Source organism: Perna viridis, chromosome 2 (assembly GCF_037379345.1).
Source record: "Perna viridis isolate PV_CMFRI_1.1 ecotype Kerala chromosome 2, ASM3737934v1, whole genome shotgun sequence".
Lineage (NCBI taxonomy): Eukaryota > Metazoa > Mollusca > Bivalvia > Mytilida > Mytilidae > Perna > Perna viridis.
In genome coordinates this window covers 15,088,268-15,109,143 of record NC_142446.1, presented here as the reverse complement: position 1 = coordinate 15,109,143, position 20,876 = coordinate 15,088,268, and the positions used below count along the sequence as shown (strand labels likewise).

General features: G+C 31.9%; 1 protein-coding gene across 2 annotated transcripts; it reads right to left on the bottom strand.

Annotated features, from left to right (window-relative positions):
* Positions 1 to 46: 46 nt before the first annotated feature.
* On the bottom strand, positions 47 to 20,841 carry LOC148623779 (uncharacterized). 2 transcript variants are annotated; one of them, XM_088565890.1, is made up of 5 exons: positions 20,704 to 20,841; positions 13,602 to 14,038; positions 12,872 to 13,029; positions 5,704 to 5,757; positions 47 to 3,721 (listed from the first exon to the last, which is right to left on the bottom strand). In XM_088565890.1, the coding sequence occupies exons 2-5, from the start codon at positions 14,030 to 14,032 to the stop codon at positions 3,543 to 3,545; spliced, it is 822 nt and encodes a 273-aa protein (XP_088422016.1). In that variant the 5' UTR covers positions 14,033 to 14,038; positions 20,704 to 20,841; the 3' UTR covers positions 47 to 3,542. The 2 variants fall into 2 exon arrangements, with proteins under 2 accessions (XP_088422016.1, XP_088422017.1); XM_088565891.1 differs by lacking the exon at positions 5,704 to 5,757.
* Between the last annotated feature and the right edge of the window lie 35 nt (positions 20,842 to 20,876).

Genomic DNA, 20,876 nt, shown 5'->3' with positions numbered 1-20,876 from the left:
ATATTGGCTCAGTGCCATATCTATCTATAAAGGATTATTGTAAATATGAATATTTATATCATTTATTGGTAAAACCAAAGTCAGTATTACTGTCGTGGTGCATTTAGCACGAGAAATAAAATATTGAAAATCTTTTCTTATGTTGTCTATAGTAATAGCAGTAGGATCTACTCAAATGTTCAATAAGGTAGCAAGTTAAAACTCCCACCACACCCCCATGAATGGGAGTAGTATAAAAATATACACATGATAATAATGTTTATTCCACAATCTGCCACCCAATCATAAATTATGTCAGATGAAGACAAACAAACAGCATCCATACATGTACATGTAGAGGTAAAACATATATACAGCACCCTGCCAAAAGTGAACCCCATTTTAAATTTCCCAACAGAATCTATAAAAATAACTTTCTATCTTATGGAAGAAAAATGTCTAGAAAATAATAGAATTTTAAGTTTTTAATGCTAAATTCATAAATACCACAAAGAAAATGATTGAGTCATAATTTACCTATAAAAGCAAGTAAAATATTGTTTTTTTTTTATTGGGTTCAACTTACTGTTATTTGAAATCATCTTCGTCAATATTAAACCACAAATTTACATATAATATTTTATTTTTTTTTAAGATTAATGAAAGGCCAGCTTCACAATATGTTTTTTTTTAAATGTGATTTTATATAGAAACTAATAGGAAATTTTAAAAATGGGACTCACTTTTGGCACAGTGCTGCTAACAAAACTGGCAAAAAATAAAATTTGCTGTTTGTAGATTTATATACTAGTAGTTATTCAACAACAACAAATTCTGATTCTTTTAAACATCAGATTCTTTGGGCACCTACCAGGGCATGTAAGTAATACTTTACATAAAAGGAACATATCTACTACAATAAAATGAAAATAATGAGATGTTTCTTAAATAATTACTTTATAAGTACATTGAAAATTTAGCCATGTTTTTGTTTGCATGGAATGGGAATATGATGGGTATGAAGGTGTCCTATTAACAAGTATTTTTCCTCAAGAGAATCTTAAGTAAAACAACACCAAACTTCACAAATCCCATTTATAAAAAACTTACTGACCTATGCTGATACCATATTTTCTGACTTTGTATAACGGAATAATGAGATACCAAATAAAAACTACTGTCTAGGCTTGTGAAGACCAAAAAAAATCACTTTAAATGTAGGGGAAGGAAACGAACTAAATACTATACAAAATTACATTAACATGAAGCACACGATGGAATGTTAATGAAAATAATGAGCAAATATAATATTAATTTGACATATTTGTATAATTTGTATAAAATTATGAAAGCTTAATGTCAAACTAAATTCTTACATTTTTAATTTTAAATTGTGACATATTAAGTAACAAAAAGACAAACTTTGAAATATCATATATGTGTGCAAGATGTTCTTAAAATTGGAAAAAGTGAAATATTTTTATTCCAGTAGTGTATAATCAATGTAAGAAAGTGAAATAAGTAAAATGTTATTGAAAATACCAGTCAAGCTATCATCACTTCATATGTCAATTTTTCTATTCACTAGACTCCTCTTTTAAGCACTCAATTTTTGTTCCCAATTTTATCAATATTTTGAATTAGTATATTGAAAAATGCAAAAATTGACAATTAAACAAAAAACAAAACAGAAACTATTTCATCCTCATAAATTCAAATAAACTACATGTACTTTGCAAAAAAAGTCCAAATGTTAAAAATCCAGCCTTAAAATAGAAGATTGTTTATTATCTCTTACATTCCTATCAATTATTCTTCAATTTACAAAATTTAAAGTGTCTCCTTTCTCTTATTGCACAGTACACTTCAATACTGGTGAGACTGTTTTAATCCTTTGGAGGAATTACTTTTCTAATAAACAATGTTACAAAATACTTGCACTAACCAACCAAAGGTCAAGGTTACACTTTACCACTAACCAACCAAAGGTCTAGGTTACACTTTACCACTAACCAACCAAAGGTCTAGGTTACCCTTTACCACTAGAAACTGTTATAGTCAATAACTGTTCAATCTTAAAATATTCACTTCAACAAATTATACACTATATAATTTAGTATTGTAAATATAAAGCCCTAAAAACATACAAATACAGTACACAAGTAGATATTGACATTTCTAATAAAGCTCTAGATCTAGCCTACCAGTACTGAGGCTTTCACAGTACCATAATGGGACAAAACATATCCTTTCAAAAACAGGATATCTAAAAATGAACAAAATTGTATTGGTAAATATTGTATATAGACAGAGACGCACTGATAATGGTAACACATAATGGATTTCTATTCTAACACAGTACATTGTAAAAATCATTAACAAACATAACTTATCAACAACATTTTCAAACTTATCTTAAATACTAGTAGTTTTATTTGAAGTAAACAAAAATAAAAATAATTTTTGTTATCATCATATCACAATGTTTAGATAGGGATACCCATCAGGTAGCATGACTAAAAGTTCTTGAATTTCAACATATGTTTTTATATGAGTGTCAGTTTTTTTTGTATATGTCACTTAGACACAAGACGTTTGTGCATACTGCAGATAAAAAAAAACATAACAATGGTTATTTACTTGGTTATTGGCTCATCTGCATTTTCCTACAATTTTGTTTTACTATTTACATGAGTTGCAGCATGGAATTTATAACCAAAATTTGTATGACATGTAATTCATCGGTAATTTTAATTTGCACAATGTGGAAAATGAAACTAAAATATGATGAAACTGTTTATTAACTATGGATAACAAATAATGTTCACACTAAAACTTTGAGCATTGTCTTTCAGAAGCCAGCATCATTTTTTTATATGAATAATAAGTTAAAAAAAAAAACTGTATAATATATCAATGTTAAGGTTATTCAATAAATTTGTGTACAAAACTTTCAAATGTACTGAATTTTTATTAACCATGAATAAAAAAAAATGTCCTGCACATGTATTAATTAAAATTAAGAGTTAAAGTTGTGGAATTAATCTTTTTTTAATTGGATAGTTGTGCAAATGTAATGCACTCGTGATACCATATATTTTTTTCTACATCAATAATTCAAATAAAAAATATATACTCACAATTTTTGCAAAAAAAAAATCATTATATATGTATAATAAATGTTCAAATCTGTCTGCATACAGATCATAATAAAATTGTTACAGATCTTAATATCAATGACAAAACAATGACTGATTTAATGACTGTATGAAAGAAAATGTTTTCAAGAAAGTTCTTGTAAAGGAATGACAACAGTTGAAGAAACTGGCATTACTTCTGGTCATAATCCATCTTACAAATCATGTTGATAAAAAAACTCTAAATGCCAGATCAAATATATAGAGTACACATTTACTAGGAGCTATGCTTATTTCATATCTGCTTCTTGATTAAATAAATACAACAACTTAAGACATAATTCTTAGTACCAATTTCCCATATAATCATTTCACATCTTAAAAAATTCCTAAGTAATAAAAAAAAATCATATAAAATGACAAAACTTAAGACTTAGTGTCTGTATCTTTCCTGGCATTCCTTTGGGCCTTCACAAACTCAAAATATTCAATGTATCCATCATCATTGAGATCATCTTCCTTCATGACCATGTCTACAATGTTAATAAGTTCATCGTCTGTGTAAACCTTTGGTGGAGTTTTATTCTCTTCTGCCTCTCCTTCTTCTGTAAAATAAATTTGATAAGTGGAGATAAGTAAGTAATAATCCTGCATGATTGATATCGAAGTTTCTACCAGTACTTATTTATATGATTAAGTGTAGTTCTTTAATACACCTTTCACTCTTTTATAAAATTATATATTATTTTCTAGAGGTTGGAAAAGACAATAAAATTATCATGAAAACTGAATATTTATGATGAAGTGACTAGGTCGAAATCTAATATAATCTCTAACTAATAGACCGTCACTACTGAAAAAATAAAATTTCATATCAAGAAATATATCTTTTGGTACGTAAAATAGAAACAAGTTTATAAGACAAAAAAGGTATAAAACCACAGAACAGAACACCATTTAATAAGCATGTAAGTAACTTAAACCTTTCTCATTATATACCTATACCAAACAATATACACTAATAAATATAAAAAAAAACCGGCAGCAATACACACTATTTTAACGGTATGACAGTTATTCTACATGATAATTACCATATCTCATGAGATTTATTCATGCATAACAAATTTTAAACAAGCATCCCATCAGGCTTGTAAGGTTGCCAACATTTACTCAAACGTGCTTAGGATCGTTAATAATTAAGATGTTACCACCTGGCAGCCTGATCATGGAAGGCGGAGATTTGACACCTCCAGGGCCTTCTTCAGATACTGATGGGTTAGAACAACATCAAAGTTTTACATCCCAAAGGTTTTAATGAATAGCCTTAAAATCAATTCCTAACACAAAAACTTAATGCAGCCAAATATGTTCAGGGATTTTGATTGACTTTTATAAGGTCAAAACTTCCAATATGGCCATACAATACGACAATTGGTATAGCAATTTGTGACAGTTTGTAATTACTGAGACCTCCCACAGTAATGAATTTACTGAGTAATGAATTCATGTTTTCTAAGAAATTTTTAGTCTCAAAATTGCTCTTGCTTCATTAGTATTATATATCATCTGAAAAATAATATGTCTGATATTTTATTTCTTAAAAGGATGTAAAGATTCAAAGATTTTAGCACACATGGAAAAATAGAAACCATGATTTGTAGTCTGTTATGATACAATCCTGCATTTCCAATGGCTTCTCTTTTTTCTTTCAATATAAAAAGTGATTGGAAATGCAATTCCATGATGAAATTGACAGGATGAAGATACCATGTGAATCCATTTATAAATCAAAGAAATGCTCAAACCTTCATTTCAGAGTGTGTTATATGAATATTAAAATTTGTTAGGATTTAAAGGAAAAGATAACTGAAGTGTTTAGCAATATTTGAAAGCATAATTTCAGTACCAATGGTAAAAAGGCATAAACATGTGATCTTTGGAAACTGGAAATATTTTGGAAGGAAAAACATAATTATTGAAATTGGGGAAATATTTTGAATGATGGAAAGAAGTTTTACTTGTACTGATGATTATTTCTCCAACCCCTGCCCTTAAAATATATTTGACTTTACCCTAATATGGATTTATCATATCATCATATCTCTGATATAACTGAGCTTTCTTATTACTTGTTTTTCTCACTGGTTTTGAACCTGTGTGGATATGTCTAAATTTTGACATTGTATAAACATGTATATTACAATGTAAAACAAAACTGAAACCCAGTACAAATTTACTGAAAAAAAGTAAAAAGAATAAAATTTAACTCAAAATCAAATAAATACAAGAAATACTCCAAGAAACCAAAACTATTAGAACACAGTGAGAAATATAACATTGTTATTAAAAATGGTATTAAAGCATTAAAGAAAGGAAACCCTTCATAGGGCAAAAAACTGCATTTTCTGTGTTAGCAGTAAAAAAAGTTTGTAATATTTAAAATTATAAGAATATATGCATAAAAAGAATTTTGGACTAATTTCCAATGTATTTAAATGTGAGTTTTCTATGATTAGTCACAATTAATCTCAGCTTAGCATTTGTGTACATGACTGCCTTCTACTGCTAACACAGATTTACTTACTACTGGTACTAATCGTTGAATTATCACTATTGGTGCTGTTGTTAGTTTTTTTCACTGAATAATTTCAAAGCAGAAATAATTTTCAATGTTGTACATTAACAAAATATCCTCTCAGTATAGAAAGAAGTTATATTGGTCTTTTTCAATTTGAAAAAAGAGGAATATGACCAGAAAATAAAATCTGGAATAAGTGATTTTTTAATAGCAGTTTTCCTGGACTGTATAGCCATGTAACAATATATTTTCTGACTAAGGTCTGGGGGGTCAGGACAACATTTAGTCTGTATCCTGGACTGTATAGCCATATAACAATATATTTTCTGACTAAGGTCTGGGGGGTCATGACAACATTTAGTCTGTATCCTGGACTGTATAGCCATGTAACAATATATTTTCTGACTAAGGTCTGGGGGGTCATGACAACATTTAGTCTGTATCCTGGACTGTATAACCATGTAACAATATATTTTCTGACTAAGGTCTGGGGGGTCAGGACAACATTTAGTCTGTATCCTGGACTGTATAACCATGTAACAATATATTTTCTGACTAAGGTCTGAGGGGTCAGGACAACATTTAGTCTGTATCCTGGACTGTATAACCATGTAACAATATATTTTCTGACTAAGGTCTGGGGGGTCAGGACAACATTTAGTCTGTATCCTGGACTGTATAGCCATATAACAATATATTTTCTGACTAAGGTCAGGGGGGTCAGGACAACATTTAGTCTGTATCCTGGACTGTATAACCATGTAACAATATATTTTCTGACCAAGGTCTAAGGGATCAGGACAACATTTAGTCTGTATCCTGGACTGTATAGCCATGTAACAATATATTTTCTGACTAAGGTCTAGGGGGTCAGGACAACATTTAGTCTGTATCCTGGACTGTATAGCCATGTAACAATATATTTTCTGACCAAGGTCTGGGGGGTCAGGACAACATTTAGTCTGTATCCTGGACTGTATAGCCATGTAACAATATATTTTCTGACTAAGGTCTAGGGGGTCAGGACAACATTTTAGTCTGTATCCTGGACTGTATAGCCATGTAACAATATATTTTCTGACTTAGGTCTGAGGGGTCAGGACAACATTTAGTCTGTATCCTGGACTGTACAGCCATGCAACAATATATTTTCTGACTAAGGTCTGAGGGGTCAGGACAACATTTAGTCTGTATCCTGGACTGTATAACCATGTAACAATATATTTTCTGACTAAGGTCTGGGGGGTGAGGACAACATTTAGTCTGTATCCTGGACTGTATAGCCATGTAACAATATATTTTCTGATTAAGGTCTGAGGGGTCAGGACAACATTTAGTCTGTATCCTGGACTGTATAGCCATGTAACAATATATTTTCTGACTAAGGTCTGGGGGGTCAGGACAACATTTAGTCTGTATCCTGGACTGTATAGCCATATAACAATATATTTTCTGATCAAGGTCTGGGGGGTCAGGACAACATTTAGTCTGTATCCTGGACTGTATAGCCATATAACAATATATTTTCTGACTAAGGTTTAGGGGGTCAGGACAACATTTAGTCTGTATCCTGGACTGTATAGCCATGTAACAATATATTTTCTGACTAAGGTCTGGGGGGTCAGGACAACATTTAGTCTGTATCCTGGACTGTATAACCATGTAACAATATATTTTCTGACCAAGGTCTGGGGGTGAGGACAACATTTAGTCTGTATCCTGGACTGTATAACCATGTAACAATATATTTTCTGACTAAGGTATGAGGGGTCAGGACAACATTTAGACTGTATCCTGGACTGTATAGCCATATAACAATATATTTTCTGACTAAGGTCAGGGGGGTCAGGATAACATTTAGTCTGTATCCTGGACTGTATAGCCATGTAACAATATATTTTCTGACCAAGGTCTAGGGGGTCAGGACAACAGTTAGTCTGTATCCTGGACTGTATAGCCATGTAACAATATATTTTCTGACCAAGGTCTGAGGGGTCAGGACAACAGTTAGTCTGTATCCTGGACTGTATAGCCATGTAACAATATATTTACTGACTAAGGTCTGGGGGGTCAGGACAACAGTTAGTCTATTTCAAGAATTCAAGACATTTTAGCAGAATTTCTGAAAGACATTTTAGTTATTCTTTACCTACTGTTTTTAAGATTCAAGCTAAAAATTGAAACAACTTAATTAAATTAAAATGTTAATGGCCAATAGTGAAAAATAGATCAAAATTGACATGGAGATCGATTTTACCATTCTGAACAGTTTTACTCCACATATTTATACCTGCTATTGAGGTATTTACAAAAAAACTGCATCAATGTTCTTGTAAACTTTTTTAGTAAAAACATTCATCTTGTTTTATTAATGAACAAACAAAAACAAAAGAATACCCCAAAAGCACAGTAGTGTATTATTATTCATGGGATACCAATTTTCGTGGTTTTCATGGATTTGATAAATCACACAATTTGGTACGAATGAAAAAGAAATTTCCCATTCCCTTGTATGATAGAGTTATCAAATCCATCAAGAATTTACAAACTGAAGCTTTTTTTCCATACAACATGAAAATTGGTACCCATGAATAATCAAAGTGCTGATAGCACTGGCGCTTTTTGATTCATGTGAAAATTGTAGCATGAACATTATTTCAAAGATTATATGATGTTAAATAAAACAGTGTTCATACATTGCATTTTAAATACTATTAAGAACTGTCTTTTAAATATGTATAAACAGAAAGTCAATCCACACTTCTGATCCAACTTCACACACATTTACAAAATTTTATTCCATTTCACCTCCCCCCCCCATTTTTAAATCTATTTAAAATTAATGTGTATTTACATTCAAAAGCTATATTAAAGGAGTATTTATCCTACATTATAATTGTATTTAAATAAAACCTATTTCAGCTTAAGAAAATAATTTCCTTAACACAAGGTTTTAAAAAACTAGACACTTTTATCGATTTGAATTTTCCCGCCAATTTTACTTGGTTAAAATCACTGTTCTTCACTTCCTGTTTATGAATAGTAAAATATTTACAATAGGATGGAGAATTTGACTTATAAGTGTATCAAAATGAAAATACTTAACACGTTTTATGCTTCTAGACACATTACTGCAAGAAATAAAGTCCCTAATTGCAAATTTATTACTAAATATCTTTAAAAGCCAAAAAGGAGTCCCTCAAATCTTGTGTTGATATGAAGACCAGATCTTAATTTTATTTCCAGAAATAATAGAATATAATTGAGCTGATTAATTGCAAGAAACATTTACTTGAAATAAAAGATACTGAATGATATAAAAGGAATTACATTATTTGGACTATATTTTTGTGTAGGGTTCAGAAATAGTAATAAAGTTCCAGTGATGGGCTGGTGACATAAGGTACTTTGATCCTGAAGGATCAATAACCCCAAAATACTTTCAAAGTATATTTAATCATTTATAAACAAAACAATGCAATTCATTTACCAATATTTTATTCCCACTTAAAGAATAAAGCATTAAAGTCACTTAAGAATGGTGTTTTAAGCACATGAGTGGATGGAATACCACCTGAGGTTTTGAAACACGGAGGAGAACAGATCAGCAAATAAGCTGAAAGAATACTAACATAATGGAATATAGAGCTACTTTGTCAAAATGCCTAAAAACAAGGACCTAAGCTGTTGTGAAAATTAGAGAGGCATAATTCTTCTGCCAGTAGCTAGTAAGGTCCTGTGTAGAGTGATACTGAACAGGATGAAAGATGCTGTGGACAAAGTTCTAAGTTCTCAAAATAATAAAAAAAAAAGTTACAAAAGATGAACAGGCTGGCTTCAGATTCTATTGAAGTTGACCAAATTGCAACTCACAGAATATCTGGTAATTGTGGAGCAATCAGTAGAATGGCAATCATCACTGTACATAAATTTTATAGACTTTGAAAAAGCTTCGACCGTGTCAACAGAGATGGAAAGTGGCAGCTGCTAAAACAGTATTGAATACCATCTAAGATAGCAAATATTATCAAGATCCTATGCAAAGATTTCTCAGTGCAAGTGATACATGAAAAAACTCTCAATGATCCCTTTCAGGTAAAAGTTGGAATGAAACAAGGCTGCTTACTCCCACCCATACTTTTCTAAATTGTCATTGACTGGATTACCAAATAGGCATTTGACAAGCCAAGAGGAATACAATGGACAATGGCTAGAAGACTAGAAGACCTAAATATGGTGGATTACCTCACCCTAATGTCCCACCGTATAAAGGACATTAGAGATAAGTCCAACAGACTGAATGAAATCAGAAAGAAAATAGGACTAAAAATCAACAAAAAAGCATAAATTATGAAGTTTAAATCTAGAAAAGAGGGGATCAGTTGCAATTGAAGGGGAAGTACTGGAATAAATTGAGAAATTTGCATACATAAGGAGTGTTATTAGTAAGACCAGTGGCTCAGACGAAGACATCAAAGCCAGAATAAGCAAAGCCTGTAAAGCCTTCACCATGCTTAAGCCAGTATGGAAATCCAATGCGCTAAGTGATAACACCAAGATAAGAATATTTAATACTAATGTTAAATCAGTGCCCTTCTATGGATCTGAAACCTGGAAACTAACAGCAGGGTTACAACAAAAAAATCCAGGTATTTAGCAACAAATGCCTACAACGTATATGTAAAGTTTGGTGGCCAATAAGAATAACCAATAAGCAGTTGGAGTGCACTAGCCAGGAAACAACAACACTTCAGATAAAGAAACGAGCACGGCAATAGATTGGTCACGCATGCAGAAAACCTCAAAATAGTATCACCAGAGTGGCATTGGATTGGAATCCACAAGGACAGAAAACAAGGGTGACCTTTGCACAGCTGGAAAAGAACATGAATGAAAGAGCTAGAAAATAACAGAAAGACCTGGAATGACACAAAAAGAATAGCCCAAAACAGAGTGAGATGGAGAACGACTGCAGCTACGCTATGCTCCACAAAGAGGACTATGTCAAATAAGTCAACATTTGTTTTCAGTTTGTTGATTTTTTTTTAAATCATTTCAGTTTTTGTAATTTACATTTGATTTGGAAATTTATTTAGTGGTTCAATAGAAGCCTAAAAAAATTTGAGAACTAGTTCCCAATAAATAATAACAGTATTTTTGGAGTTTGCAAACTGGAACCTCTGAAATAATACATCATGTTAATCACTAAATTAAATTTGTATGTTATTTTCAATTACTATCCACTTATTTTCCTAATCAGGAAAATACAAAAAAATGGCTGTAAAATAAAAAAAAATGCAACATAACAACTACCGTAACATAAAAGTTTTTGTTCACTGAGAAAGTATTATGAGCTTTATGACTTTGTCAAACCATAAATTTTTTATTCCAAACAATATGAAAATATTCCGCTACAAAAAATGTAAAAGCAATGATTGTCAGATGAAATACATGAACTCATAACATATTGACTGGACCTATGCAAAGGGAGACAACATCAGAACTAAATTCTCATACTCAGTGTTTTTTTCTCTAATATATGTAGGAACCCATGAGGTAGACACAGATTTCTATTAAAATTTGGTACTGCATGTATAAGGACAAAATGTAGAAATTTTGGAGTCAAAGTTTGTATACATGTTATTCATCTGCTGTTGTTATATACCCACTGTACTACAATCTCAGATTCCACTTGAATCATATGACTGTTTTAAGCATATTTCAATGCGTGATTCTTTAACTCCTACTTAAAGGATAGAAAGCAGCAAGTAAATAAATTCAAATATTTGTTCTTCAAAAAACATATTAGCTTTGGCATTCCTCAGGGTTCCATACTTGGCTGCTTTTATTTGTCATATCTATCAATGATCTTCCTCAAACAGGCTTTCTGCCACATTCTACATGCTGAACCTTTTTACCCATCAGGACCCTTATTCAAATAATTAGGAACCATGAAAGTAAAAAAACAAGCAGTAAATATCACAAATACCTACTAATCTATACATCTCTCAATGGGGAAGCACCAAGTTACATATCAAAAAAGTTTAATTATGTTTCAGGAAACAAACCTTATTCACTAAGAAATGCTGCACAAAGAAACTTGAAAATACCAAAAATAAAAAATAAAAAAAAAAAACTGAACTTTTCAGAGATTCATTCATATATTCTGGATCTGTCTTGTGGAACAAGTTACCCAAACATTTACCTAATCAAGCCACTAATAACTCATTCAAAATCATGTCAGTTTTGATGTAAAGGGCTGAGGAATGTATCTTTACAGCAGATTTTGAATAGCTAGGTCATTTACATCCCCATGGAACAGTACTTGACAACTGTCTTGTTATATCAATATCCATTTATTAGCTAATCATAAAATGTAATAAAACAGAGCTGTATCTACCAGATCAGGTAAAAATAAAATACAATGTACCCCACTTTTTAAAAATTACCCACATTTTACTCACTTTCCTTCTCTCCTATATAAAAATCAAAATAGAAATGGTTACATTGAATATGTCCTATATTAATATGAGTACTTTTCAATGAACCAGGTGTGATGCAATAAAAATCATCTTTCAAAATATTTTTACTCTATAATGTGATTATATTAAAAAGAAAGTTAATCTGTCAACACTGACTGTTAGCTGCCAATCACAGGTCAAAATAACTTATTGTGTTTTTATTTATTCTGATATTACAAATATTTGTGTAATAGCATGTGTTAAACCACTCAAGAGATTTTGATGAAATTCTATAGGAAGGTTTCGATTTGAGCATATTAAGTAATTCATCTGGTAGCAGAAAAAAAATCTGACAAATGAGAAGAAGAAGATTGTATCTTGAAAGAAATGTGTTATTTTCACAAAGCCCAAGGTCTTTAATTTTGTTAAATCATTGAAGTGGACACAAACATACACTTCATCTGTAACCCAATACTACAAACTTACATACCAAAATTCATCTTAATACCTGAAATAATTCAGAGAACTAGAGGCTCTAATGTGCCTAAATATCCATTTGAACAGATCACATAAAATATACATTGATCAAAACCATGTTCTGATCAGAGTCTTCAATAAAATATTTGTAACTTGCTGAAAGTATGGGTGCATGGGTGTATATGATACATATCAGTATGATACATACATGTATTGATGTTCTTAGGTTGACTTACCATCATGAAAATGAGTAATAGCTTTAGTAACCTCTATACCGTCAAGCTTGTTATTGCTATCATAATCATGAAGTTTAAAATAATGAAATTCAAGTTCATCATCTGTCATTTCTTTTTCAGGCTTGTCAACCACTTCCTTCAAATGCTCTTTTATATGCCTGCAAAGTAAACATGTAAAGGTAAAAGAAAGCAAACACATGGTGAAAGATTAGATAACTCATAAACTGCAAAGCAAATTGGGCCCAACTATCTACCTCACATTTTTTTATGACACTTTGGTTGTATTATCTCTGCTTGAAAAGATCAAATAATAGTAATTTTCCTTCTTGCATATCCAAATATGATTACCAACTTTATAAAAAGTTCTAAAATTCCATTGAATAGTGTAGATAGAAGTATACATCATAGTATGTTGTCCAAATATGAAAAACTTTAATTTTAGTTATCTCCCTTTGGAAGCAACCTACAATCATTATTTAGTTTAATGCACATCTACACCTAAAATCCATCTTTAACAAAAATAAATTTTGGACAGACAAACAAACTAGAGTGATTTTTATGCATCACAAACTTTGTTCGCTGTGGTTATATGAAAAAGACTGTAAATATATTCAGTACATCTAAATCCTTTCTTAATTAGAGAAAAACATGAATTTTATATGAGATTTAGGGAATAAGCAATCCACTGTCATCTGCTTTAATACTGATGGCCTAGGATTAACAAACTTACTCCTGATTGTGAACATTCTCTCTTTGGTTAAAAGCATGACCATGGGCATGGCCTTGTTGTTGCTGAAATTGCTGTACATTCGGTTGTTGTCCTTGTTGAGGAGGTGGTTGGTACTGCTGTTGGACTTGTTGGCCCTGACCTTGTTGATACTGTAAATTTTGTTGTTGTTGGCCCTGATACTGTTGTTGTTGACCTTGGGGTTGGCCCTGATATTGTTGTTGACCTTGGGGTTGGCCTTGATATTGTTGTTGACCTTGGGGTTGGCCCTGATATTGTTGTTGTCCTTGAGGTTGACCTTGATATTGTTGATTTGGAGGTGGTTGATGCATATGCTGTTGGTTAGGAGGTGGAACACCAGGGGGATAAGCTTGATTTTGATGTTGTGTTGTCAATGTTACAAGTGAAAGACTGATCAAAATCTTCCAGACCATTTTTTTCTAAAAAAATAAGTAAGAAAGTTTAAAAGTACACAAAATTTTTCATTTAATTGAAATTGAATTGATAAATTTTCAGTTGAATAACACCTTTTGTCAACAATCAGTTTTCAAAGATCTTTTCAACTACTGATAATGAATATCGGGTTTGTACATGATGCACATTATCAATAACAACATTAGCTAACTTTCACATGCCTACTGCAATTTTTTAATATGAAATTTAAATATGATCTGTTACATTGTTTTTTTAAAACCACTATGTATGAATAAAAGATATTTAAATGGCTATTGATAACATAAAGATTATTTCTACAAAAATACAATTCCTCTTTCCTAGTGTTCATGATAAATTGTCCAATAATCCAAACACTAAAAACATAAATGTCGTTTTTTTTCAAATACTAAAAGTGTGGCTGGATTCAATCACAAATTTTACATTCTGTGCATTGTAGATCAGTATGATGGACTCTTACAGCAAAGCTGGACAAGACATAATTACCGGTACAATTTTGATTGTGATTCGACTTTTAAAATAGCATTGGTATGTTATCTGTTAAAGTTAAAGATTTTGAGATATCTTTCAATCAAATTATGGAAAGTTACTGTAATTCAATATTCATCTGATGATTAAAAATGCTTTTTTTCAAATTGTGATGTCATTACAGTCCCAAAGAAAATGAAAAAATCATTTTCATATGTGAAAAGGACCATACTGATCACACAGAACTTTTAAAACTATTGTGACCAGCCTGGTCATCTCATGTATATGGCTATCAAACAATATTCCAGTAACCAGAACTGAATATAACATCATATGATTACTATAGAGTTTAATAGTCTCCTCATGTGACCCTGTGAAATCACCAAAGTGGATCCCTAGCCCTCATTCAAACTTAGAAAGTGGTTGTTAATATTCTCCCAAAGAGAGCAAAATGGGAGTGAAGTCGTAAAATGGTAGAATGTAAAGGACCTAAACTATCGCAAAAAAATTCTGCAGATGGCGAAAAAGAAGTTTCTGGCATACTCCCTCTATATCAGGACATCAGAAAAACATGTGCGAAAAGCTGGCCCAAGATGTGATTGTTAGAACCCGAACACACAGTGTGTGTTATAGGAAGTCTTACATATTCCAGTTGGTCAGCTATATATTACAACAAGGCAGAATGTTATTCGAGTACAAATAGCTTTGTCCCTCAAAGGCAAAGCCTAAAATCATATTTATGTAAATGTCAGTTTGGTAAAAACACAAATAGAAAATTTTTCTAACTATGCCTCATACTGATGTAAACAGAAATAGCAAACTACCTGTAAATAAATCCATCTTTGTTTTTGAATGCTTTCAACAGTGGATATTCTAGATAAAAAATCAAATCAAAATGACTTACAAGCCCTATTTTAATGCAGATGCACAGCATGTGTTAAAGGAAATGTCTCTATTTTGGTTGGTAAGTACATCAATGATATAACATCATTGCGGTGCATTATTAACAACGTCAAGTGTTATTTGAGTACAAATAGTGCCATCCCCCATCGGCCAAACACCACTCTTGGAATGACGACTCCCAAACAGTTAGTCAGGCAAAGCAATCTTGAGAAATCAATGGGGTCTGGAAGTAGGCCAGAGCATCAAAACAGCAGCCTATCCAGAGGAAGGATATACCCTGACTGAGTTCTATGGCTGTAGTCCTATATCATTAGACTTAGTAGTTGCCCAACGTTTTTTTATGTGGATTTGGATATGTGGATTTTGTGTTATATGACTAGATAGCCCTGCATCAGGTACTAACAGAATCCCTGTGTGGTGGTGGAGGCAAACAAAGATGCAGTGCTTTTACCACAGGAGACATGTTCACTTTAATAGGCACCAGTCTTTCAGACTAAGGTCTATAAGGACCTAGCCTATTTTACTTTACAAATGTACCTTCAGACATACCAATTTTGTAGCTTGTACATGACTTTTGCAGACATCTTTGAAATTATTTTATTTTGCACTGCTATTTTCATAACTACTTTTTAGATAAATGCTGCAACTTTATTTTGTCTTATTTAGCCCTGTGCAACAATGAGGGTACAAAGACAGGTCCCAGTGTTCAAATCTGAACGATCATGTTAACAAATGCAGAGACCTTTAATTAAAGAGATAAGAAACTTGTTAATTAGCCAATTTATCGATAAAATTATCATGTTGTGGAGAATAAGATTTCCTGACCCTTCCAGTCATTTATCTAACTACATATTCTCCTTCTAATAAAATGATTTAAAATACATGTAACTGTAGCAGTACCCTAGAAGACCTAAAAATAGGAAACTGTAGATTTTTAAAAATTGTCTTTAAAAACAAAAAAGTTGTGATAGGTTTGTTTGTATTGGTAGAAAAAAGAAAATGGTATGAACATGAAGGTAAAATATCGTAGAATAGGAAACTGAAGGTTTTATTTCAATATTCCAAATACTTTTTTAGTTATGACCATTTGCAGTCTAGTTCTTATTGTTCATTAAGTAAGTATGAGTTAGTTGCCAATCTCTTTCATTACATGTCTATGACAAGGGGTTGCGTACTTCAGCAGTGTTAGAGGTTGTCTTGCAAACTGTTTTATTGATTTGGTGCCATCCTAACCTTTAAAATCTGACATGTTGAAAGACACCGCAAATGCAAAAAAGCTAAACATGTGTTTTTAAAAAAATTAAGTATTTTATTCACATAAAAGAAGTTTGACCCACCTGAGATCAACCAATACAAATCATAAATTTTTGTTAAATACCTAAAAAATATTTGTTATGAAGACAGTTAACAAAGTGATCAGCCATTTTAATTAGGTCACTATTTTAACGGAACACATTTTTGAAAAAACTAACATATTAAAGTTGGTAATGGCAATTCTTTGGTTAATTTAATATTTTTGTTTCACAAATTAGAATCCGTAATTTTATTAACTGGATGTACCCATTCAAAATGTTGAAAACCATATGAGAAGTTCATTTAAACTGCTTTTACAAAAGATTTCCAGGATAGCTGCAGTGTTTTCCCTACGATTTTCAGATAGCGCTGTATTCAGTGTGTGCGACACAACGTTAATAGGTCCTATGTCGAAATGTGCCACTTTGTATTTAATGTATTATATAAAAATTGATCTGTGTATTAAAAATGTACATTTGTACATTGCTGTTTACATGAATTTATAGGTAAATATTTTACCTTTTTTCTTCTATTGCAGTAATTATAACTTTAATACCATTATTTAAAATTTTCCTTTTTATATTTAACACAAAAATTAATAAGATATTCTATCAAATTATGATAAGTAATTCTTCATAAACATTCTGGTCTTAATAGTCATGTTTCTAAAAAATTTCAGGAAGTTAGTAGTGTGGAGTTGACCAAGTTATACCAGGAAAAAACATAAATGTTATTCTTATTATTTAAAGTTGACACACTAGTTGTTTGGTTTTTCTTAATTATTATTATATTACTATGAAGTTTATGTATGACAAAAATCCCATATCATGACTTACAAAAAAATATTTTTTCCCAGATCTGTGGTTCTATTTTTAGGCTAAAAACCACTAATTCCACTTCCCATAGGCTTCTATGCTAATTTCACAATATTCAATGGCTTCTCTGGACTTTACCTTAACTTTAACCTGCAGATGACTATATATCAGCATGATTCTACATATGTCAGCTCACAATCCTCAGAATGGCATGTGGGGTTAGCAGACTTGCAGTGCAGTACTGGTCACCGGAAGTGAAGGGTCTATAAATAGCATGGGAAATCCCAGTGTTTTCACAAGATAGGGGTATATTTAAAAATCATTATGGAGATTAGGCTTCACATCACAAGAAGCAAAATGCACCTATAAAATGTACAGAAATGTTTTTCCTTTCAGAAACTGTTTAAATTTTTAAAATAAGATGAGAACTTTTTTCACAGCACTATGAGGAACAGGGGTAATTTCTGCGTAGGACTATTTTTGCGTACGTTCCAAATGCTCATTGGTTGAATTGGTGGTCTGTAACCTAAAGAGTCACTTTTTGTCTTAGAAAAAATAAATAACTATACAGGTATCTTCCTACAAACATACTGAATGCATTTGCAAAGTTTCAGTGAAATGTGACAAGCACTTTTTTAAATATTTGATTTTTAAATATAGGGTAACCAAGTTGTGCGAGCAAAAAAGTGAAAATATTCTACCATACTGAAATGCATTAAATATTTGCAAAGAACTTTTTCTGACTTTTCAAATAAAAAATATCAATCACAACTTGTTTTTTAACAATATTAATGAAGAAATAGTTTTAAAAGTAATCATTTTCTGAGAAATTGGTCTATTTTTAAAAATTTATTTCTGACATGCCTCCCCCTTTTTCTTGATCACATGTCAAAAATCCTAAATCTTTAAATTTTCACAAAACGTGATATATTTGGCTTTAAATTTGTAAATACAGTGTTTTCACATTAAAACATGACCAGTAAAGGGCACCTAAAGCAAAAAAAGTGCTCAATAATGGATTTTCCATGTTGCCATAGGGGAATGCTTATATGGCCTTAACCGCAGTAATGAAAGTGAGTTTTTCCTCATTTCTAACCTAATTTTTGCTCAAATCTACACAAAACTTGATTTCAAGTGCTTATTACTACCATATTTAGGTAAATATAGCCCTCAAAGTTTAATATTTGATATTTTTACTAAATTTTCTACACTTTTTACAAGATAGGACATAAAAATCAGCCAAAAAGACCAATTTTCCATAATTTGGACCTATAACTTAAAAAAATGCATATTTTGAAGGATTTTTGTAGTGTATTCCTCTCATGGCAAAGTTAACAAGATCTTCAAGTAGTTTAAAGCTATTTGAAGAAACTTTTCATTTTGCCATGGCTTCAGCTTAAGGCTAAAAACCACTAATTCCACTTCCCATAGGCTTCTATGCTAATTTCACAATATTCAATGGCTTCTCTGGACTTTACCTTAACTTTAACCTGCAGATGACTATATATCAGCATGATTCTACATATGTCAGCTCACAATCCTCAGAATGGCATGTGGGGTTAGCAGACTTGCAGTGCAGTACTGGTCACCGGAAGTGAAGGGTCTATAAATAGCATGGGAAATCCCAGTGTTTTCACAAGATAGGGGTATATTTAAAAATCATTATGGAGATTAGGCTTCACATCACAAGAAGCAAAATGCACCTATAAAATGTACAGAAATGTTTTTCCTTTCAGAAACTGTTTAAATTTTTAAAATAAGATGAGAACTTTTTTCACAGCACTATGAGGAACAGGGGTAATTTCTGCGTAGGACTATTTTTGCGTACGTTCCAAATGCTCATTGGTTGAATTGGTGGATTTAATGATCTATTTCTTAACTGATTTTTCCACAAAAAACATGTGCTCTGGATACACAACAACATGGCAATGTAAAAAAAAGACAGCCATTTCCTTTTTCTTTTGAAAGTGATTTGGAAGTATCTGATGGAATAAATATTGTTTGGGAATTTAATACATTCTTTTATAAGGTAAATCACCTTCTTAATGTTGAAAACACCATGTGATTGTGCAATTATTCAACTTGGTGTTTATAAATAGCCACATGGTATTGGCCAGGGTTGAGTTAATTTGGACCATAGTCAGTTTTGATTTGTTCAGTATAGGATGTTAGTATCTGATTGACACCTTCCTTAAAATTAATTTGTGGCCAGGTGGGGTGACTGATAAAGAATCTTGTTGGCAATGTCATAACTTTTATTGGCTTCAGACACCTGTGTGGTCATGCAGTGATCAACTGACCATAGCATGTTTACTGCTATGTGATTCAGGAGCTAATTACCTTGTAGGATGCCGTAAATGACCTTGGGGCACACACGTTTCCTGCCATAATTGTTGATTTTTAATCATCACATTGAACTTTATAGCACAGCGCTGGTAGCAAGATTGCATATCACTGATCTTGATAGCACAGTGCTCAAACTTGATAGCACTGTTAAGCGCAGCGCTGGAAATGCCTGGGGAGAACACTAAGCTGGATTTTCTCATCAGGGTCGACAGGGAGGTAATTTGTTTTTCTTCAGTTTCGTCGCCTTCTTCCATGTAAGGGTAAAGAAACTGTATTAAATGTTTTAATTGGTATTTAAACATATTTTACTACATTTCTGCCCTTTTCGACCAGTCGGAACGAGCGGTTTGCAATATTGGTTCGGAAGAAAGAGGTTTGGGTATGGAGAAAGGGAATTCCAACTGCTTACATTGTAGGAGTAGTGGTTGCGAAGTAAATATTTCCCTGGATTTGTGAGTTGTTCAAGCATATTGTAGCTACTAGAAATGAAACTTTGTAGAGGTTGAAACTACAGGTGAAAATATGTGGCTTGACAGCTCGCACTCCTGACGTTCAAAACCCCTCCTGTTACCTATAAAGGGCGGTCCTGGACATCCAAATGCACCGTCAAGACGCTATAAACCCCAATCATCATAGGTAAAGCTTCATATGAAATAACGATTTTTCCATATGGTCGCAAGATAAGGCTTTCAGATAATAAACTATAGTATAAAGCGGAAATGGTTGTTTATCAGAAAAGCAGAATTTGTTAGGGGTAAATCATTAAACAAATTATTAAAAAAAAACAGAACGTTAAAAAATAAATATGCTGAATGAAGACAAGATACCGTGTTATTAGGTCTCTTTCTTGAGTGCTGAGCTGGCCAAGTTCGACTGGAACAGAATTAAGATTCAATGTCAATTATTTGCTAATGTAGAAATTGTAATCTAAGTTATAATAAGCGTTTTTGTGGTTCAGATCAGTCTTTTCATTCGATACTTTTCAGAATGGTAGTAATGA